This window comes from Geotrypetes seraphini, chromosome 1, assembly GCF_902459505.1.
Source record: "Geotrypetes seraphini chromosome 1, aGeoSer1.1, whole genome shotgun sequence".
Taxonomy (NCBI): domain Eukaryota; kingdom Metazoa; phylum Chordata; class Amphibia; order Gymnophiona; family Dermophiidae; genus Geotrypetes; species Geotrypetes seraphini.
In genome coordinates this window covers 52,276,673-52,300,192 of record NC_047084.1, presented here as the reverse complement: position 1 = coordinate 52,300,192, position 23,520 = coordinate 52,276,673, and the positions used below count along the sequence as shown (strand labels likewise).

The window sequence follows — 23,520 nt, the reverse complement described above, 5'->3', positions numbered from 1 at the left end:
TAAGAGAAAATGGGATATTCATGTGGGATCTATAGGGGAGTAAGAATCAGGGAATGGGTCATTGGTATGGGCAGACTCGATGGGCTATGGCCCTTTTCTGCCGTCAATTTCTATGTTTCTATGTTTCTATGTTACCTGAACATGAAATTTTTAAATTGTTTTTTAGTGGTGCTGTTCAATTAGTACCACCGACTGAACCAATTAAAAAAGTAACCTCCCTTTTATCAAGCTGCACTGCCAAACAGCGCAAGCTAAATGCCGAGCTGCCCATGGGAATAGAATGGGCAGCTTGGCATTTAGCTCTCACTGCTCGGCAGCGCAGCTTGATAAAAAAGGGGCTAACTCCCCCTTTTATCAAACTGCGTTAGGGTTTTTTTTTTAAGAATTCCTATGAGCCTCAGAGCTTTTACCGCAACAGCTGGCGAGAAAAACCCTAACGCAGCTTGATAAAAGGGGTGGGGGTGGGGGTGGAGTTAGGTGTCTGGATCAGCAAGATGCACTAATCTAGGCACCTAACTGTGGACGTCACCTAACTGTAGGGCCCAATTGCTTATTTAATGGTTCAAATTATAATACCTTCCCTCCGTACTTTTTTTATTTTCTTCTGTATGTGTGATTGTATTCTCTGCTAGAGTCGGTAGGTTTAGCTGCAATGCTACCTGCATTTTCTAGGATGAATCTTCAAGAGACCATAAGCCATTCTGTTAAGTTGCTTTTATTGAACAATTATTAGTGAGCACTTTTCCAAGCACCTTATTGATTTACATTCAAGGGCCTGGATAGCCTTTCTTACCACCAGTTACAAATAAAACCAAATAAAGCATCTGTAAATACTGTGTTTCAGTGGTTCTTAAATAACTTTAAAAGCTTAATAAAAACAAGTATATGATTTACAAATGCTCCAAAATATTATTTATATTACTTTACATTAAAAAAAAAAAATCTACAATATATATATATATATATATATTGGTCATGAAATATATATCAAAACAATTATTTGCAAGAGTTCCTTCATCAAAAAAACCATGTACAGGCTATCTGACCAATGGAAATCCTCTGAGCTGCAAGGATCTCACAGCCGGTGCTTGGAATCTTAGATTTTTCCAATGCAGTACGCAGATAACATCTTTTATGCTTTTATTCTTATTCTTGTTGCCAGTGCTTGGAAAATGTGATTGATAGGAAAGTTCTGCAAGAATAAACCAGCGTCAGCGAGGATTTAACCACTTCATGCCTGGTGAGCGAATGGTCTTTTCATTCAGCAGTTCTTCTTTAACATCATTGCCATCTCCAGATGCTGAATCACTCTCTTAAAGGTTAAAAATGATCATAGCATTAGATTTGAGACAGGAATAGTTATATAATAATAATAATAACTTTATTTTTGTATACCGCCATACCCAGGGAGTTCTAGGCGGTTCACATCAATTAAACAGATTTACAAGAATTACAGTTAATCAGATTTATAAGCAACGAAGTCGTTGAGGTAAGCATGAAGGGGTTGTACAAGTCATTGGAGTTAGCAGGTTGGGAGAGAACAATAAGAAGGAGTAAAGGGAGAGTTCAAGATCGTTGGTGGGAGGAGTGAGAGAAGTGGTAGAAGGGGGGATTAGGGATTTAATTAACATTTTAATTGCAATTAATTGTGCAATTAAAGGTATGTTATGCATTTATTTTTTTCCCATTGTAGTTCCTCGTGACTCTGGGCATTGGAGGGATAAGTGACTTGCCCAGAGTCACAGGGAGCTAAAGTGGGGGAAAAAATAAATATATAACATACCTTTAATTATGATTAAAATTTGAATTGAAATGCAGACCTAATAAGTGGCACTGAGATTTCACCACCATAAAAAAATCAGTGTTGAGTGCTATTCTATATATGGCGTTCCAGGTTGAGACCATTAATCTTTCGGGGGGGGGGGGGGAAGGACATGATTATTTACCTAGTTAGGATACATGTTATTTTATAGAATCATGATCTGAGTGAATTGGCATGGAAACAGTTAAGATTAATTGTCTTTCACAACTACTACTACTACAACTTCTCACTTCTATAGTGCTACCAGGCATACACAGCACTGTACAGCAAACATGGCAGAGACAGTCCCTGCTCATAAGAGCTTACAATCTAGTTATGACAGACAAACTGGATAAAAGGTGCATCTATACACAGTGTTCAGGTGGGGAATTACAGAGGGAGTGATAAAACAGATATGGGTGCTTAGTAGATCGACTGGAGTTAGGAATTGAAAGCAGCATGGATTTGAATACTGCCAGAGAGGAAGCTTGACATACTGAGTTTGTTCCAAGCATTCGGTGAAGAAAGGTAAAAGGTATGGAGCTGACCATAGAGGAGAATGGTATAGATAAGAGGAACTTACCCAAGGAGCAGAGTTTCCAGGGAGGAGTATAGAAAGAGAGGAGAGATACTGAGGAGCTGCTGAGTAAATACACTTATAGGTCAGTAAAAGGAGTTTGAATTGTATGTGGAAACAGATAGGGAGCCCATGAAGTGGCTTGAGGAGAGGGGTTGTGTGGGTATAGCAGCACTGGCGGAATATGAGGTGTGCAGCAGAGTTCTGGACGGATTGAAGGGGAGAGAGACGATTTCATGGAAGGCCTGTGACAAGCAGGTTGCAGTAGTCTAGGTGAGAGGTGATGAGAGTATGTATGAGGGTCTTAGCAATGTGCTCAGAAAAGAAGAGTCAAATTTTGGTGATGTTGAAGATAAAGTAACCCAAAAGTAATCTCCCCTGCCTCAAAAATAGAGATTACTTTTGGTCTGCAACGTTTTTCATCCCCTGTTAAAGGGTTCTGTTTGAATCGTTACTGAAGATAAAGTAACGACAGGTTTTAGCAGTCTGTTGGATTTGTGAAGAGAAGGAGAGTGATGAGTCAAAGATCACCCTGAGGTTGCGAGCCAATGGGACAGAAATAGAGAATGGAGGGAAAGGAGAGGTAGGTCTAAGAGGAAAGATGAGCTCAGTCTTGGCTATGTTTAATTTTAGATGGCGGTGAGACATCCATGTAGTGATGTCAGATAGGCAGGGTGAGACTCAGGCCTCAAAGTTGGTTACTATTCAGTACAGGAGTTATTTTCCCTATGCCAGAGGACTTACAATCTTAAGAACCATTTGCATGCTAAAGTTATGGGATAATAACACTTTGACACACAAGAATGTAACATTCATGAGTGTAAGTTCTATTGGGGCAACAATCTCAAAATGGTCGGCTTGCTTTTCTGAAGTAGGCTATGAAAACCGTAAGGCTGTTTACAGCAATTCTGCATGCTGTTTTAGATTTTTTAATTTTTCAGTTTGAATTTCTTATCTTTTCATTACTTTTTATTCTTTAATTTTTTTAGGGCTACATTTAATTAACATTTTAATTGCAATTAATTGTGCAATTAAAGGTATGTTATGCATTTATTTTTTTCCCATTGTAGTTCCTCGTGACTCTGGGCTTTGGAGGGATAAATGACTTGCCCAGAGTCACAGGGAGCTAAAGTGGGGAAAAAATAAATATATAACATACCTTTAATTATGATTAAACTTTGAATTGAAATGCAGCCCTAATAAGTGGCACTGAGATTTCACCACCAGAAAAAAATCAGTGTTGAGCGCTATTCTATAAATGGTGTTCCAGACTGAGACCATTAATAGAATAGCACTTACATAGACCTAATTCCCACACCCATGAATTTATGGCCAACTGAAATATGTTGTTGATTTGTCAACTGAAATATGGTACAAATGATGGCACCCAATTTTCTAATCTAATCTAATCTAATCTGGGATTTATGAGTTGCATTATGCCTAAATAGGTTCAAGGCGATTTACAGTACAATTTAAAGAGATACAATTTAGTACAGTACAAAGATGCTACAGGAGATACATTTCAAAACAGTTTGAGAGATGGTATAATACAAGAAGAGATAAACTAGTACTGTTTAAAGAGTGGTTTCAAGGTAGAATGTGGAGGTAATTTATAGTCCAAAGTTATGTGGATGACGGAGTGCGCGGTGTCAGAGGTTGCAAGGTGTTTTATAGACTTATGGATCAGTTTTCTGTGGCAGATATGGTGTCAAAGGAATAAGTCTTTAATTTCTTTTGAAATGTGAAGTAGTTCAGTTCAGATCTGATGGTTGTTGGGAGGTTGTTCCATATGTTTGTGCTAATATATGTAAACGTAGTATTGAAAAATATGTTTGTATCTGAGGCCCTTTGTTGAGGGGTAGTTCATCAGAAGCTTACTAAGATTTCTGGTTGACCATGAAGAAGTGAATAAGTTGAGTGGCATGGCGGAATTTCCATGTAGGATGTGAAAAATTATATAGGAGATTATGAAGTTTTTTTTCGAGTAGTGACGAGTAGCCAGTGTAACTGTTTGGGATAGGTGGAGATTGGGTCATATTTTTTTTAGCTTGAAAATAAGTCTAATTGCTGTGTTTTGGATTAGTTGTAATTTGCGGGTTAGTATTGTGTTGATGTCTGCGTAGAGGGAGTTACGATAATCAAGCTGCAACAAAATTAGCATTTGTACAAGTATGGTGTAGTGTCATTCATGGAAGTAGGGTCTTATGAGTCTCAGTTGGCTCATGGAAAAGAAGATTTCTTTCAGAGATTTGAGATTTTTGATTCAAGGGATAATGTGGAGTCCAGTATAACATTCAGTACCTTGGAAGATTCTTCTATATCTATTTTAGCTCTGGATAGCAGGACAATGCAATTGGGAGCTATTTGTTGGGGGGGAGGGCTTGAAACCAGAGGGTTTTGGTTTTGGTTGTGTTCTGTTTGAGTTTATTGATTTTGGGAATTTTGAACCAATGATGATGTTCATTACCCCAGTAAAAATACCAGTTTGATTGCGGGTGTTTGAGGTTCATCCCCCCATATTAGAGTGATATCAATATGATTGGTTTCATTCAACTTGACTCTGATTTGTGGTTGGTGATTATTCTAGTTGAGCAAGTTTATTCCATATTTTGGGATCTGACACCCTGTTTTTAGTCATGCACGAAAAGATTTTCTTATGGATATTTATGAAATAGTGCTTACCAAGATGTGCATGCAAATTCTAATTGGAACGAATTAAATGCAATAATTGGCTGCTAACACCCAATTATTTGCTAGTTAATGACTCAGTACTCCATTAAAATGCAACTTGGGCAAGCATGCAAATTTGAGCATGCAGTTTTGGGTGCCATATATAGAAGTGCTGTTACTTATAGCTGTGATGAATATGTGCATTTTTTAAACATTGTAGCCAATCTATATATATAAAATCGGAGGTATGTATGTGTGTATGTGTGTGTATGTGCCGCGATCACGCAAAAACGGCTTGACCGATTTGAACGAACCTTGGTATGCAGATCCCTCACTACCTGGGGTGATATGTTCTGGGGGTCTCGCGGCCCACCTGCACACGTGGGCGGAGCTACAAACATAAAATCAGATTTCACCCATTCATGTCAATGGAAAAAATGTAAAAAGCTGCCATTCTCACAGTAATTCAAAACCGGCTTGACCGATTTGAACGAAACTTGGTATGCAGATCCCTCACTACCTGGGGTGATATATTCTGGGGGTCTCCCGACCCACCTGCACACGTGGGCGGAGCTACAAACATAAAATCAGATTTCACCCATTCATGTCAATTGAAAAAATGTAAAAAGCTGCCATTCTCACAGTAATTCAAAAACGGCTTGACCGATTTGAATGAAACTTGGTATGCAGATCCCTCACTACCTGGGGTGATATGTTCTGGGGGTCTCGCGGCCCACCTGCACACGTGGGCGGAGCTACAAACATAAAATCAGATTTCTCCCATTCATGTCAATGGAAAAAATGTAAAAAGCTGCCATTCTCACTGTAATTCAAAACCGGCTTGACCGATTTGAACGAAACTTGGTATGCAGATCCCTCACTACCTGGGGTGATATGTTCTGGGGGTCTCGCGGCCCACAATTCTATGTTGCTTGCTCAAGGGTGGGTTCACCCAAGAATTTATATGTTCTTGCTCCTGGAGGTGAAACTAAAAATGTTGTTTATAATCACGTTTTGCGTTAGTTGTATTGTATTCATTTTGTCAAATATTTCACATTATAATTTGAATATTGTACTTTTTATTAAGCTGTAAAAAAATAATTTCATTCACCACTATAAAGTATCTTTATTTGAATCCATTTACAGTGTTATTGCTATAATTAAATACCCGTGCAACGCCGGGGCATCAGCTAGTGTTTTATAAAAAATTTAAAAAAAATGCAGTCACTATTAGCTTTAAAACTGACCCGATGATTAGTTCATATGCTGTTATTTTTAGATGAAGCATAAAAATATGTGAAAAATATCCTAGTGGTTTTCCAGGGTACCTCAGATACATAACAGCCACCCAATACAACCTCCCAAATTAGTCCTTACCTGAGTGTGGTTTCTTGGGAAGTTTTGGTGCACTTTGTTGAAAAAATGGAAATTTTAAGCACTTCCCACTGACTCTGTCACATACTCCAGATGGACATCTGCACATCTCCCTGCATTCCATTCCATAGGTACCATAGAGACACTCTGCAAGAACGAGATATAGTGGCCAGTGCTGAGAATAAGGCTGAAAAAAAAGACATCACAGAGCAGATGTATATGCCAATGGCTAAATTTTATAAAGGAGTCATGCATTTCTTTGTAAAGTAGGAAACATATACATACTTCTAAGCCCTCCATCCCACCTCAAACTGTAGCCAGAACACTCTCCTTTGAAAATTGTGTCTGCTCTGGGCATGGATGTATGCTTCTGAGTTGACCACTAACCCATGGCTGCATGCACAGTGAGGAATCCTCCCTGTGATGTTTCAAGGCAGAGTACGGGAGTGGTTTGCCATTGTGCAGTGTGTGGCTCCTCTATGCTGCTACTGCCCAACTTAGGGCCCTGCAGCCTGGTATTCCCAGTGCTCCTCCATCCAGGTATTAGCAAGGCCTGACCCTACTTAGCTTCTGATAACAAGGGTGGGCCTACCCAGGGCAGCCAGGCTGTAGGCCTGGGCATGGATAGTTCTTGTTATTTTGATGTAACTTTATTTATTTATTTAGATTTCTTTCCCGTCCTTCCGTGAGCTCTTATATATTACTAATGGGTTTCTTGGATTTTCATTTTATCAGCTTTTTTTTTTTTTTAATAGTTTTTGCTATTTTGATATAATTCTCTCATATATATGTAGCTAATGGATCTTGGGATATAGAACTTCCAACTGGGATTTGTGTGGTGAAAAAGTCTCAGATTAGATTAGAATAGATTAGATGGATAACTACATAGAATTATCCCAAATAGCATATTTAAATATTTGGCCAAATATGAACATTGAAAAATATTATTCAGCTGAATATGAATACTGAATATGAATAATGAGCATTGAGCTTTAACCTAACAAATAATAAAAGAAGCAACATGAAATCAGAAATCAAGGGCCTCATACGAATATTCAGACTGCGAGAGGGAGTCTGGGTATCTCTCGTGGTCAGTGGTGACCCCGGAAATTCAATACCAGGCCGTATCCGGTGGCCGGCATTGAATTTCCAGGGTTCTTTTAAGCCATTTTCGACAGAGCCTGTTAAGCTGATATTCATTGGCTGACCAACTAAGTTATAGTGGCCAAAAACTGTGATAAGGACCCCCTAAGGAACCAAGGATGGTCTCCTAAGAAGGAACTCTAGACCTCTAGGAGAAGCCCCAAAAGAAGAGATATAGAGATAAGTAAAGCGGGGAGGGGCGCCCTATCCTAAAGCGATATATCAAGTAAATTAAACATATATACTTATTTATTTCAGTAAAATTTAGCACAGTAGAGTCCCAAATTATTTATATTTGAATTTAAATCACTGTTTGGCTGAATACAAATAATATATTCAAGGCACTTTTCAGGCCAAACTGAATACAAATATTTGATACAGCCCTAGTAACTAATGGCTTTTTAGAACCACCTTGTAGACATATTAGGCAAGTCTTTTTAAATGTTTATGTTTATTGGCATTCGATATATCACCCTATCTTGGACAGGGTACAATTTTTTTTGTTAGGTACTCTCTAAGAGGAGTGTGTGGCGCAGTGGTTGAAGCTACAGCCTCAGCACCCTGGGGTTGTGGGTTCAAACCCCGTGCTGCTCCTTGTGATCCTGGGCAAGTCACTTAATCCTCCATAGCCCCAGGTACGTTAGATAGGTTGTGAGCCCACCGGGACAGATAGGGAAAATGCTTGAGTACCTGATTGTAAAACCGCTTAGAAAGCTTTGATAGGCGGTATATAAAATCCTAATAAACTTAAAAAAAAAAAAACTTATCTGTTCCTGCAGGCTCACAATCTAACTATGGTGCCCAGGGCAGTGGAATTGAACCCACAAGCTCAGGCTATTGAAGCAGCAGCTCTAACCATTAGGCCACTCCTCCACTCCAGGACCTTCTAAGTATCAGATAAATTTTATCCCTAAATAACTTTCACAAATGCATTTAGGGCTCCTTAGGCTTTTTTATTGCCAGCAGTGGCGGTATTAGCTCCAATGCTCATAGGAATTCTATGGGCATCAGAGCTAATACTGCTACAGTCTACAGCCCAGAAATATCAAAGAGACAAGTTAATCTAATCATGTATTTTTTTTAATGGGTATAACTTAAAAAGGGGGGGGGGGTGTTAGGTTTGTACTTCTTGAAATATCAATTTTTAAATTTTGTTTTGGAAATAAATAATTTTTTTTAAAAATTCTTTATTTATTGATTTTATAATTTTTGACAATCTCAGTCAAAACACAAGAAAAAATACCATTTAAAACAAAATATCTCCATAAATGGCATTCTAAATCATTATGCAAAGGTAAAGTATAGTTAGTCCACAATCTAATGGAGACAGAGCTGAAATTCGCTGAAATTAACCCTCAAATTAAATAACAAGGAAAATCAGAGGGAGGCTCGACTGCCCTTGAACAGTTCCTCTCTGAACGGATTTAGAAGAAGCAGAATAAGTAATTACTTATTATCCTGGGATGAAATAAATTTAGATAACTGCTCATAGAAAACATATCTGTTCTCTTCATATACCAAAATAAACTTGCAGGGGTATCTCAGAACAAAGGTCTCCCCTAACTGTATCGCCTGAGGTCCCAAAATAAGAAACTGTTTTCTTCTCTTCTGGGTCAGATGTAAAACATCTGGATACATTCTTATATGGCTTCTTTTACAAAGCAGCGCTAGCGGCTGCCACTCGGCAACAGCCCCGAAGCCCTTTAAATCTCTATGGGCTTCGGGGCCATTAGTGCAACACAGCCGCTAGCGCGGCTTTGTAAAAGACACCGATAGTGATTGACAAAAAGTGAGCATCCTTATATTTAAAGAACAATTGTAACATCCATTCCCTATCAGAATCAATAGCGTACCAATAAAGTAGCCGAAAACTTGAGTCTCAGTTTCCGACCTCTTCAGGAAATTAGGCAAATCCAAACTATCAGCAGATAAATTCTGCTGGTTGGGATTTTGAGACTTAACTCTCCTAGGTAAATAATATATTTTAGAGATAGGTGGGTACTTTCAGAACTTCGTTTAGATAACGCTTACACATAACTATTGCAGGCGTGGAAATCAATTTTGGAAAGTTAATAATCTGTAAATTGCATCTCCTAATGGAGTTTTCCACCATTTCTTGCTTAAAATGAAGACTTGCACTATCTTTAACCCAAGTTAGTGCTTGCATTTCTAAGGATTTTATTCTGGTGTCATAATCATCTGATTTGTTTTCCAAGGCTGAAACTTTATTTTTCAAATCCAAACTTTCTGAAAGTACTGCAGTGCAACGTTGGGAAAGTTGTTGTATCTGGCTTCCCAGAGACATTCGAAGACTGGAAATAGTCTCCCAAATTGACTCCATCTTGAAGGCTTCAAGTTTCCTTAGGGGCAAAAACTCGGTTCTGGCACCCTCTGGTAAAGAAATAGTACTTGTGTTTGCAAAAGAAATATTTGAAACTGCTTTTATCTGCTCCTTTCTTCCAACCGGCTGCATTGCTGGCATAGCACACTCCTCCTGCCTTCTCTCAAAGACGGATCCCCCGCCCTGCCAGACAAGCAAGAGGGCGTCCCAAACCATATTTGGCGTCGGCTGCTCCTCCCCTACTCCTGCTGCTCCTGATGCCAAAGGACGAGCCAGAGGATTCCGTTCCTCTGGGGTCAAGCTGGCACCCTCAAGGGAGAGCTCCCATATCTCAGCTTGCGCTTTCCCTCCTGCTGAGGCTTTGTCCTCCGGTTGCTGCGTTCATTGACCATGCTGCACAAAGGAATTCATCGGCCTGGTCTGAGGTAAAACTTCCTCCGGGTAAACATGGACTTTAGATTTTCTTTTCACCATTGGCAAAATAGGAAATGTTCAAAAAGACTACGCCAGCGTCCCAGGGCAGCTTCGAGCTGCCATCTTTGCTAAGCTCCACCTTGGAAATAAATAATTTTTAACATATGAGGAAGTACTACATTTTGCACTACAGAAAGATATTTCAAATAGCAAAGAGTACATAAGAAGATAAGATTAGCCTCACTGGGTCCATCAAGCCCAGTAGCCCGTTCGCACGGTGGCCAATCCAGGTCACTACCTGACCAAAACCCAAAGAGTAGCAACATTCCATGCTACCTATCCAGGGCAAGCAGTGGCTTGCCCCATGTCTTTCTCAATAACAGACTATGGACTTTTCCTCCAGGAAATTGTCCAAACCTTTGTTAATAGCAGCTACGTACGCTATCCGCTCATACCACAATCTCTGGCAATACGTTCCAGAGCTTAACTATTCTCTGAGTGAAAAAATATTTCCTCTTATTGGTTTTAAAAGTATTTCCCTGTAACTTCATTGAGTGTCCCTTGGTCTTTGTAATTTTTGATGGAGTGAAAAATCGATCCACTTGTACCCGTTCTACTCCAGTCAGGATTTTGTAGACTTCAATTATATCTCCCCTCAGCCATCTCTTTTCCAAGCTGAAGAGCCCTAACCTTTTTAGTCTTTCTTCATACAAGAGAAGTTCCATCCCCTTTATCATCTTGGTCGCTCTTCTTTGAACCTTTTCTATTACCATTATATCTTTCTTGAGATAAGGAGACCAGAATTGAATGCAATATTCCAGATGAGGTCGCACCATGGAGCGATACAGGGGCATTATAACATTCTTAGTCTTGTTAACCATCCTTTTAAAAATAATTCCTAGCATCCTGTTTGCTTTTTTGGCCGCCCCCGCATATTGGGTGGAAGGTTTCATTGTATTGTCTACGATGACACCCAGATCCTTTTCTTGGGTGCTAACCCCCAGGGTGGACCCTAGCATCTGGTAACTGTGATTCGGGTTATTTTTCCCAATGTGCATCACTTTGCACGTGTCCACATTAAATTTCATCTGCCACTTTGACATCCAGTCTTCCAATTTCCTAAAGTATGCCTTCAATTTTTTATAATCCACATGCGTTTTAACAACTTTGAACAGTTTATTGCCATCTGCAAATTTAATCACCTCACTCGTCGTTCCAATTTCTAGATCATTTATAAATAAGTTAAATAGCACTGGTCCCAGTACAGACCCCTGTGGCACTCCACTGTATATTCTCCTCCATTGAGAAAAATGACCATTTAACCCTACCCTCTGTTTTCTATCTAATAACCAATTCCTAATCCACAACTGAACTTTGCCACCTTTCCCATGACTCTTTAATTTTCTCTGGAGCCTTTCATGAGGAACTTTATCAAAAGCTTTCTGAAAATCCAGATACACTACATCAGTGGTCTCAAACTCAAACCCTTTGGAGGGCCACATTATGGATTTGTAGGTACTTGGAGGGCCTCAGAAAAAATAGTTAATGTCTTATTAAAGAAATTACAATTTTGCATGAAGTAAAACTCTTTATAATTTATAAATCTTTCCTTTTGACTAAGTCTTAATAATAATATTGTAATTTATAGCTAAAGAGACATATGATCAAGAAACTGTTTTATTTTACTTTTGTGATTATGATAAACATACCGAGGGCCTCAAAATAGTACCTGGCGGGCCGCGAGTTTGAGACCACTGCACTACATCAACCAGCTCACCTTTATCCACATGTTTATTCACACCTTCAAAGAAGTCAAGCAAATTGGTGAGGCAAGATCTCCCTCGACTGAACCTTAACCTTCTTAGCCTTTCCTCATATGAGAGGAGTTCCATCCCCTTTATCATTTTGGTCTCTCTTCTTTGAACCTTTACTAGCATCATTATATCTTTCTTGAGATAAAGAGACCAGAATTGAAAGCAATACTCCAAATGAGGTCGCACAATGGAGCAATACAGGGGCATTACTTTCTTAGTCTTATTAACCATCCCTTTTTAAATAATTCCTAGAATCCTGTTTGCTTTTTTGGCCGCTGCCACACATTGAGCAGAAGGTTTCATTGTATTGTCTTCGATAACACCCAGATCCTTTTCGTGGGCACTAACCCCCAAGAAAGGTATGTCTCATCAAAGCTGACAGAGAAATCTCACAGACCAAAATGCCAGCCTGTTAACACATAAATCTTGTACTGTTGAAAAACTCTTTATGAAGGGGTTTCATAAGTGTTGTTCTTTCTTATAATTTTGTGATTTTAGCCTCAAAACAAGTCAGCATTGTAACTTCGGTGTGTTAAAGAAGCTGCATTCCTCATGTCCTCCCACCCCCAAAGACAATCACATCTCCTTACAGACCTTGTTCCCTCTCGATATTCATTGTTCCTACAGAAAATCTTATGGGTTTAGTCGGAATACACAGCTCTGTCAGACCAAGACAATTTAAGCAGGCAGGAAGCTCTCCTGCCCATTTATGCTTGTCACCACCTAAGTGGGGATATTCAGTGGAACTAATGCTACTGAATATCCCCTCAGACTGCCCAAGTAAAAAGTGTTCAGGTCAGGGGCAGCACTGGGGATGGCACTGGGGAGGAACCCCAGGTTATGCAGGTGCCACTGCCAGCATATTCAGTGCTAGCACCTGCAGATGCCAGCACTAAATATCAGGCTGGCACCTGTATAATATATTTTTCTTTGGAAAAAAAACCTCTCAAACCCCAACCCGCAACATGCCCCCTTGCTCTTCTTCCCTCCCAACCTCCCAAGAACATGCCCCCCTGCCCTCCCCCCAGGCTGCAACAACCCCCATCCCATAAGGACCCCCCAACTCCATTGTGAGAGGTCAAAGTAGTCATTTAAAAGAGCACCACTAAGGGCAGGAATGAGGGGGCTGCACTCCTGCCCCCATCAACCCCCAATGGACCACTAGGGACAAAGGTAGGCCTGGAATAGGCCTACCTACATATTGAATAGGTTTAAGTGGCTTATGGGGGCCTTATGGGAGTCGGAGGGATTTTAAAAAATTATATGCAAAATAAAGATAACATGTTATCTTTAAGAGTGGACTAACACCGCTGCCACACCATTTCTCTCAAGTTATATAATAAAAAACTTATGCAGCCAGCCTGATATTTAGCTGGGGCTGCATAATTCTTATACAGCCCTGGCTGAATATTGTTCGGACTGCATAAGCTCTGGCAGGCAACCCAAAATTATCCAGGGACATGGTCTAACACTGATTATCAATGGATAATTTAGCCGACAGTGATCAGTGAATGTGTAAAAACAAGCAGACTGTTACCAGCTGATTATCGGAGGGGGTGTGGGGTGTGGATATGAGTGATCTTAAAATGCACTGACACTTTAGAGAGATCTTTTTGTGTATTGTTTAAAATTAAACAATAAATAGATATGAAAAATGTACAAATAGACACTAAATAAAATTTAACAACTGGCAGTACCGATCCTACATGTCAGACTTGTTTACCACTTTGCATATTCCATAGACAAGGTAATTTGGAGGGGGGAGGGGATGGTCTAAAGAACAGCACAAACAAAAGTATCCTAAAATCATGGGACTAGTAATTAAAAGCTAATGGCGTGGAGATTTCCCTTTTGTCTATGGTACAGATACAAAATGACATGCTTATGTAGAAAATCCAACTTGTATTTAGAAATGTTGTATTTAAAATTCAACAAATGTCCAGCAGCTTAAGAGAACATATGCCAACATTAAAGCAGACGTATCACCGTAAAGTTTCCAAGTCCAAGTTCCAAGTTTTATTTGGGTTTATGAACAAATATGTTCTAAAATGTTATCCACAAAGCCTAAATTTGTGTAGGCTGTCTAGTGTGGAAAGCCAAGTCTGGATGTTGGAATCTTTTGTTACATAGGCTGCAAATTGCATTCAGCATGTAGCATTTTGTAGAATACAGTACATGATTTTTCCATGTCTATGGAAACACATATAGAGGGAACAACTATTATATGCAATAAACATGTTTGAAAAACAACAGCATTACACAGGGATTTCCACATGTTCCAGCAGGTAAGAAGAGGGAGGTGTTAATCTCTGAAAGCTAATTTAAAAAATGTGCTGTTAGTCCAATATAAAGGTATCACCTTACATACTATATTCGTTTTAGTTTTAGTCATCAACTTGAAATAATTTGGCTGCTTTATCCAGGGATTACACGCACAAGTATGCGATATCAGTTGTTTTTCACACATAAGTCTCAAATGTTGCAAAACTGCATGTCCGGGAGGGGTGGGGCAATTAATGAATCAAGCTTCCAAATGCAATGTTTTTGTTGTGTAAAGTGGTTTTCAATATCATAGAAGTAAGCACAAGTGCTCCCTTTATCGCTCCACCAAATGTGAGGTCCAAATAAGCAGTTAACGGAGGCTTCTGTGTGTGTGAGAGCTTCTGTGAGGCTGAGAATGTGTAAATGATAGGATTTTTTTTTTTTTGGTGTACATGTATTGCTCTCATAAGATAGGAATTTCCGATGTATCTTTCTAAGTCTACCCAAACCATGCCCAGAACACAATCCCATGAAATCTGTATGCGCTTGGGTACGTACATGTGTGTAAGTGGCGGCATTTCTATGCCCATTTTTTTTCAAGTAACCTGGCTTATTGCACCAATAAATGGTACTTATCCTTTCTAAAATGATCTCCATAGCCTAATAAATAGAAATAAAATAAAGAAACAGAAAATAAGATGATACCTTTTTAATTGGATTACCTTAATACATGTTTTCCTTTGGGATGGAGACGGTTGGGGGGAGGGGGGGTTGAGGTGATTTTTTTTTTAAATAATTCTTTATTCATATTTAAACTTTCAACAAGTACATAATAATACAATCATATATACTTTAATATCACTTATTAATCTTACATATATTAAAATCATAATACTTTTTCCTCCCTCCCTCCATTATAGTCTTGTAGTTTCAGAAAATTTAAAATTAATCCCACCCTCCCCCTACCCTATGCTTCAAAAATAAAGGGGAAGAAATAAATTATTAATTATAATCAATCCTTACAATAATTTGTTAATGGCTCCCAAATACCAATAAATTTTTTATAACGTCCCTGCTGAATAGCTAATATCCTCTCCATTTTAAAAATATGACACAGTGAATTCCACCAAAAACTATAACTTAATCTATCATAATTTTTCCAGTTTCTTGTAATTTGTTGAATGGCAACTCCTGTCATTATGAGTAAAGTTTATTATTTATGGAGGAAATTTGACTCTTTTTCCTCATTGATGTACCAAACAATATCGTTTGCTGGTAGCATGTTTTAGTATGTGGTAGATGTTAGTGCAGGTTCATGCTAATGGCTACAGCACTCTAATACCCCTGGTAACTGGTTAGTAAATAGGCCCCTTAGTTATCTGGGATTGTGAACTGGAAAACACCTAAATAATGGGTTCAGACTGGGATCCCAGATCATCATTGGCTTTTCTTTCTCACAGAGGCAGGAGCAGCTAAATCAGAGACGATTTCACAAGCTTTAAATACTGCTAGCTAAGCCCTCAGAAAAGGAATAGAGATCAGAACAAGAAAAGGAAAACCCAAATGATTTTGTTTCCTCTCACTGGAAGCTACATGTTCTCTGCTACCTAAAACTGACTAGTTTTCCCTACATTCCATCAGAGTGATTACTGAAGCAATGAAAATTTGTGAATCAGCGTTGACTAGTGGTGCTATCCAGTTAGTGGTGATATTCGACCATTCTGCTGTCCCACCTTTATCTGGTTAGCAGTCAGAATATTGCTGCTATCCAGAAAACCTCCAGCACTACCCAGACTCCACCCACAGACAACCCCGACATGCTGTTCAGATACAGCCAAGGTGAGAGGAAATATTCAGTGACACTATGGGGGCAATTCTACAACTTGGTGCCTTCATTTAGGTGCCCCAAGGAGATGCATTAGTAGCCTATTCTATGAATGAACCTGGGCACCCGTTTTTCTATATAGAGTACAGGTGTAATCAGTGGCATAATGATGGAAGCTAGCATCTGGGGCCTAGGTGCCCAGCATCCCCCCTGCCCCAGTGGCGGAGTCCCTTAAAGGTATTCTCCCTTCTGTACCTCTTTAAGTCTTCTAGTCTTCACTGGCAGTGAGCAGGGTCTCCTACCTGCTGCTTGCGCCAGCTGAGTTTGCCCTTTGATGTCACTTCCTGGTCCCGTGAACAGGAAGTGACATCAGATGGAGAGCTGAGGTTGACAAGCTGCTGGTGAATACTAGAAGACTTAGGGCTCCTTTTACAAAGGTGCGCTAGCATTTATAGAGCACACACCGGATTAGTGCACGCTTCCCGAAAAACTACTGCCTGTTCAAGAGGAGGCGGTAGCGGCTAGCGTGCGGGGCATTTTAGCACACGCTGAGCGTGTGCTAAAACCGCTAGTGTGCCTTTGTAAAAGGAGCCCTTAAAGAGGTATGGGGGTATGCATTTAAGAACACCCAACCACACATACCAGGAGGGGAGATATTGGCATCCTAGCAAAGATGGTGCCCAGGGTAGTATAAGAACACTTCACATTTATGCACCTGGAATTACACCTGCCATTTAGGTGTCATAATTGTAGGTACCCAAATGCAGCAGGAATGAATGTAACTGACAGTGTTCTGTGTAACTGAGAGCCCCGTCCATGTACCATCCATAGACATGCCATCCTTGCACAAGCATGATATGGACTAGATTCATTAAATAACGCCCAAATTGGGGCAAAAAAAAAAAAAAGCGCTAAATGCTATTCAGTAAATGGCACTTTGAGTTGGGCCTGTTTATAGACTAGAATAAGTCTAAGGCTAAGCTAAGGCATTGGGATCCATGTCAAATTTTAGGCATAAGGATTTATACCTAACCCAGAAGTAAATCCTGGTGCGCAAGTTAGGCATGGATCCCCCTGAATCCTTTAATATCACGCTCATTTTAAGCTAACATCCCTGACCTGTCCATGTCTCTCCCATTGTTATGCCCCCTTTTCAGATCTGTGCAGAATCACTTAGGCACTATTTTATAACAGAGCGCATAGGTGGGGCTTTGCGCTGATTTGTCGTTTTCAACCATATCGTCACCTTGTTTCCATTATAGCACTTTTCTGTGCCAAAAATTTGGCATGGAAATAGCGCATAATGCTAGGCACCTTATGTAGAATTCCCTAGTATGTAAGTTAAGTGTGCAATGACAGAATAGCACTTAGGCATCCTGTGGGCACTTTCACAGGTAAGTGTACACTGATGTGCATAACTGCTTATATACAAGTGGCGTGCAAATATGAGCACCTGCAGATATAAAACAGCCCTTTTCCAGGTTATTGCCCCTGCTAACTGCATTGGTACCTTTGCATTAGTGCCTGATAATGTCTGCTAAGGAAAGATAAGTTCGAGGGGATTCTGAAAAGTTCTCAGCCCAGACAAGAAGAGAATGACATGGATATGATTTGATGATCTGAAACTGTGAAGACGTAGAAATTTGTTTCTGCAAATTGGCATGTAACAAAATAAGATAACACTCTTTTCAGCTACAGTAGCAAAATAATGCTCAGAATTTAGGAAGATGGTTGGGCTGAGAACTTTTCAGCACCCTCTCGTATAAATTGTAATTCACGAGGTAACGGCTCATTTTCTTTGGTAGCGCTATAGAAATAATGAATAGTAGTAGTTTGTAAGCCTTGAGGGCCGCAATCCAGTCGGGGTTTCAGGATTTCCCCAATGAATATGCATTGAAAGCAGTGCATGCACATAGATCTCATGCATATTCATTGGGGAAATCCTGAAAACCCGACTGGATTGTGGCCCTCGAGGAGGGACTTTGACACCCCTGTTCTAGATGGAGGCACGCTCCAGAGGTACTGGATAGAAAATGCCCCCCTAGACCAGTGATCCCCAACCCTGTCCTGGAGGACCACCAGGCCAATCGGGTTTTCAGGCCAGCCCTAATGAATATGCATGAGAGAGATTTGCATATAATGGAAGTGACAGGCATGCAAATTCGCTCCATGCATATTCATTAGGGCTATCCTGAAAACCCGATTGGCCTGGTGGTCCTCCAGAACAGGATTGGGGACCACTGCCCTAGACTATTATTTCTTTTTTTTTTTTTTTAGTTCAATAATTTTATTGAATATTTTGAGAAATACAAGAAGCAGTTCAAATACACAGAATCAGGGTAAAAACATTTGGTATAGTAAGGAACCATGTCTACAATCAGTTATATAGAACCAAAGCAGTGGAAATGATCCAGAGTACTGGAATTGCTTATGAAGGATATAAGAGGTAAAGGGAAGAAAAGAGGAAGAAAGGAAAAGCAGGTAGAAAAAGAAAGGAAGGGAGGAAGAAAGAAAGAGAAAAAGGAAGAAGGAAAGAAAGAAAGAAAGAAGAACAGGAGTGTCTACGGGACAGAGTGAACATATGAATCTAAGAATGTCCAAGGTGATTTATTTCGCTTCAAGTTCGTGGAAAGTCGGGATATATTTTTCTTCTCATATGCATAAGATTCGTATTTGTGGTACATGCTCAGAGAATTTATTTCTAAACATGCTAGTTTCTTTAGTTCAGCTGCTATACATGCGTTACTTGTATAAAAATAATTCAGCTGGTGATGCAGTAATAAACCAGAGTTACAAAGAGTTCCACTTATTAGCTGAGCAATTAGAAAGTGGTGCTTATGCTAACAACAAAATTAGTACTTTCCACATTTAGCCTTCCGATAACCTACAGGTCAAATTAGAGTGATAGTGGAGGTCATTATCTTCAAGAATGCATCTGTGTCTGCAACAAGTGTTTTTCCAAAGAAGGGGGCCTGGAAATGGAGCGTCTGAGAGGTCCCCTTCCTTTACGACCGCCTCCAGAAACTTGTAGCACTTACTAAACGACCACAGATACTATCAGGATTTCCTCATAGAAAATAATAAGCAGATTTGTACCAGTGCTTCAAGTACAGGAATATCCAAACACCTGCTTAAATTATTAAATTGTTATTACAGTTGTACAGGCAATAAAGTGAACAGTATCGCTAACTGATGTGGCTGTAGTAGTGGGGGGTGGGTGGGGGGTGTAATTTTGTAACAGGATGCCTTTGAGAGAAGTCCAAAAGGAGACCTGTTTTTAATCTTTCCTTTCAAGTTTTCCATTTTCAAAACTTCACAGCAAATAGAATACCGCACTGTCTCAAAAACCTTTTAAAATAAAACATCCATTCCAATAATAGAAATAGATATAGAAATCCGACTCCATTTGATTCAAAAAATTAATCTATAATAGGGGAATGTAAGGTTGGATTATTAAGGAGGTTGTAGAAAGATGCCTACCTGCCTTTAAAAAAATAGGTGCCCAGACCCAGAGCCGAAAGTGTGCAAATGCCGATGCACAAATGTATAACTGCTCCAAAGAAAGTGTAAGTGTGTGCATGCAAGTACAGATCTATTTTAGAAAATACCTGCACAGATTGCTATGTCCTTCCACTCTGCCCAGAATTTGCTCACAGAAACGCCTACATGCAAACCATACTGTGGAGGTTAAGTGGAGGAGTATGTTCTATCGTAACTATCGTAACTTGAAAGGCTAGGAAGTCAAAGTAATTGAATGCTGTATAGCTGGATAAGACTTCTCAATGCAAGAATAAATAAACAAAATGTATGTCTAGCTTATGAGATAAATTATTTAAATGTTCACATACACTCAGAATTGTGAGATTTGACCAAGAGCAATAGCTCCTATAGACAAACCCACCGCCCCGTCAATGTGTATGACTTCTTTTAAAAAGCTTGAGGTGAACATGCTATTCAAACAATAAAACTATTTTTCAATGGCAAACCATGTCAAAGTAGGTGCAGTCAGTGGCCTAGCAAGAGAGGTTGGCGCTTGGGACGGCTGCACCCGACATCACCATGCCATGCGCCCCCCCCCCCCTCTTCCCTGCTCTTCGGGCACCCCCTAACTCTTCCCCGCTGCTTGAGTGCCCCCACTTCCATGTACCTCTTCAAATGTTTGCTAATGCGAGTGGCATCATCCATCCGCTGCTCGCGCTGGTGCCAGTTCCCTTCTGACGTCACGTCCCGGTCCCACGAGCCAAGCGAGAAGGGAGCCAATGCCGGCGTGAGCAGCAAGTAGAAGATACTGCTTGAGCCAGCGAACATTTAAAGAGGTGCATGGTGGGGAAGGGGGTAAAGAAGAGAAAAGGTGATGGCATGAGCGCCCCCATGAAGACAGCACCCGTGGAGGTCCACTCCCCCTACTATGCCACTGAGTGCAGGGTTTCATTGCACGTACCTTATGGGCTAGATTCAGTAAATGGCACTAGGAAAAATTGGCACTCAGAGCTGTTCTATAACGAGCTCTCTAGATGAGTTCCCTTTGTAGAATAGTGCATAGTGACCATTCCCATGATACAAATAAGGCACCAGGACTTGTGCCTGCTGAAATCAGCTGAAAATCTTGGCGTGCAAGTTAGGCACGCATCCCCCAATTCTGTTACACTGTGTGTAACTTTTAGGAATGCCAATGCCCCTCCCATGCCGCTCCCATGCCCATGCCCCATTTGGGGTGGCTCGGGAGAGAATTTAAGTGCAATGCTTTATAGAATCGCACAAAGGCTGTTGAGTGTGCCAATCCTAACTGATGCCAATTAATGTCAGTAGTTGATCGTGCCCAATGATCTGCCTTCATTTTTCTCTGTTTCTATAAAACAGGCTTTGCTTTCTGTTACTGTGAAATTTGCTGCGTGAAACATGAAAAAATAAAATGCAGAGGTTTTAAATATAACTGCAAAGAAAACTTGTGCCATACATTAGCAAGTTAATTAGCAGGGAATAAACTCAACATAAAAGGGTATTACAGACTGCACAGCTGTACTGGGATCAGTAACAGTTGGAACCCAAGCACAGTACAGGGTAAAGCTTTGGATTCTTGCCCAGAAATAGCTAAGAAGAAAAAATTAAAAAATTTAAATTGAATCAGGTTGGGCAGACTGGATGGACCATTCGGGTCTTTATCTGCCGTCATCTACTATGTTACTAGGAATAATGATATATGGAGTTAAATCTTGATCAGCAAACACTGTAAACTTTGCTCAGACATCTAACCCAAAGAAACATTCGTGCTTATCCAAATCCTAATTTACTACTACTACTATTAATTATTTCTATAGCGCCACCAGACGTACGCAGCGATGTACAGAATCACAAAGAAGACAGTCCCTGCTTGAAAGAGCTTACAATCTAAACAGACAAGACAGACAAACAGGATGTCATGGATACAGTTAAGGGGAACGGGTTGGAGGGCTGGGTTGGAGGGCAGTGGGGAGTAGGGTTATGGATTGAAGGCTATATTAAAAAGGTGGGTTTTCAGCCTGCTTTTAAACAAGGGAAGGGAAGGGGCTTGGCAGTAGTGGTGGAAGAGACTCCTATGGGACAATTCAATAAGTGGGCATGCACTTTTATGTCCCTCAATGCCACCCAGATTTTGTTATAGTATACCAGTGTAACCTGGCATTAGGGCACCTAAAAGCTAGATAACTGCAGGCGCCTAATTGCCGCAAGGGTGCATATAGCTTACAGTATTCTGTAAGTTGTGTGCACAAGTGGCAGCCCTGCCTATGCCCCTCTCATGCACCACCTGTGTGAATGCCCCTCGCATTTTACACATTATGCCACATTTGTGTGCCCTTACAGAATAGCTTTTAGCTGCTCTGCTGCTATGTATGCATGGAAGTGCACACCTACTGGCATAAGTGCTGGAAATCTGTATATTTACACATGCGAGTGGCACATAAATCCAGGCACCCCGTTATGGGATTCGAATTTAACTAATGCTCACAATTAAGAGCCCTCCTTACCTGTTGCAAATCTCTACCCAATTGCTTGAGGGTTTTGTTTTTTAAAAAAATTTTCTCCACAATATTTACTCCTGTTTGAACCCAGTCTCCAGTTCCAGCTTTTGCGAATCAGAGAAATTTGTTTTCTGCTGCTAAACTCCTCATCTTACTTCATTTCAAAAAGAAAAACAGGTTTCACAAATCTATTCTTTTTGCAAAAAGAGACATGAATCTTTGTTAAGCACACACTGATTTGCCATTTCCTTTTCAAGATTTTTTTGTGCACAGTGGCAGAGCATTTTACCACGGGCCGACGAGGTAAATGCTCCAATACTCATAGCATTAAATGAGCATTTACCCCGCCAGCCCGCAGTAAAACGCTCTACCGTTGCTTGATAAAAAGAGCCCTAAGTGTCAGGAAAGCGCTTACAATGGTCTTTTGCTTTAATGAGCAATGATTAAAGAGTGGGCTGAGTACACGGCAGAATTGCTAGTTACCTCTGCAGATGCCAAATTCATCGCCAAAGTCATCCTCCTCGGAGTAAAAATGGCACCTCAGCCCTGGTCCACATTTGACGCCATCCATGCCCGAGACAGTGCGGTAACAAGTTTCACCCACACCTGCCGCACACACTCTACAGCAACCACAGTCGTCCAGTACTGTCCGCGTACAGCGCAGAGTACTTTTACACTCATTACTGTCACAGTGTCCAGGGCAGTCCACGGCATATGGTGCACTCCTCATGCATCCAGTGTGCACAGAAAGCAGCAGCATGGCCAGGAACAGGCGACTCCTCATGTTTCACAGGAATGAGCTTGGCTCCAAACTGAGTTCTCAGTTCTCGTTCTTCTGCTGTCTTGTGATGGGGAGAGGCAGGCAGTTGTAAAAGGTCCCAAGTGGAAGCTGAACATCAGCCTAGAGGTCCATGAGCTTTATACACCGGGTTACCCACATGCCTTACCGTCATCAGCTTCCTAAATCCGGCAGTGCTGTCCTCTTGCCAGCCTCCCTTCTTTCAGGATGGAGGTTGGATTAGCAATCTGCTATCATCCAGGAACTGAACAGCCTGAGCTGATGTCATTTGTTGTGTTTAGCTGAGTTTGTTTTCCAGGAGGACAGAAAAAAAAAAAAAATGCTCACATCCGACTCAAAGGCTCAAGGACAACTACAAGAAATAAAATATCTTTAACGTACCTTCTCTTAGGGTGGGATTGCTCTGACTGCTTCTTATAGAATCACTGGGTTCTTTAGACAGAAATCCTGCAAACAGGAGACCAGGGCAGTGCTGCATCAGTGAAGGCATCAAATGGAGGA

General features: G+C 40.5%; 1 protein-coding gene across 1 annotated transcript; it reads right to left on the bottom strand.

Annotated features, from left to right (window-relative positions):
- Positions 1-758: 758 nt before the first annotated feature.
- On the bottom strand, positions 759-23,183 carry ESM1 (endothelial cell specific molecule 1). Its single transcript, XM_033929209.1, has 3 exons — positions 22,704-23,183; positions 6,426-6,569; positions 759-1,312 (listed from the first exon to the last, which is right to left on the bottom strand). Exons 1-3 carry the CDS (start codon positions 23,002-23,004, stop codon positions 1,212-1,214), a joined length of 546 nt encoding a protein of 181 aa, XP_033785100.1. The 5' UTR covers positions 23,005-23,183; the 3' UTR covers positions 759-1,211.
- Positions 23,184-23,520: the final 337 nt, after the last annotated feature.

What these genes read in the sequence shown, in the direction of transcription:
- ESM1 (XM_033929209.1), bottom strand. Translation starts at nt 23,004, where the DNA reads ATGAGGAGTCGCCTGTTCCTGGCCATGCTGCTGCTTTCTGTGCACACT. An exon ending in TGAATTTGGCATCTGCAGAG is followed by an intron (nt 6,570 to 22,703) that starts GTAACTAGCAAT and finishes TCGTTCTTGCAG; the next exon opens with AGTGTCTCTATGGTACCTAT. An exon ending in TCCCAAGAAACCACACTCAG is followed by an intron (nt 1,313 to 6,425) that starts GTAAGGACTAAT and finishes TTAACCTTTAAG; the next exon opens with AGAGTGATTCAGCATCTGGA.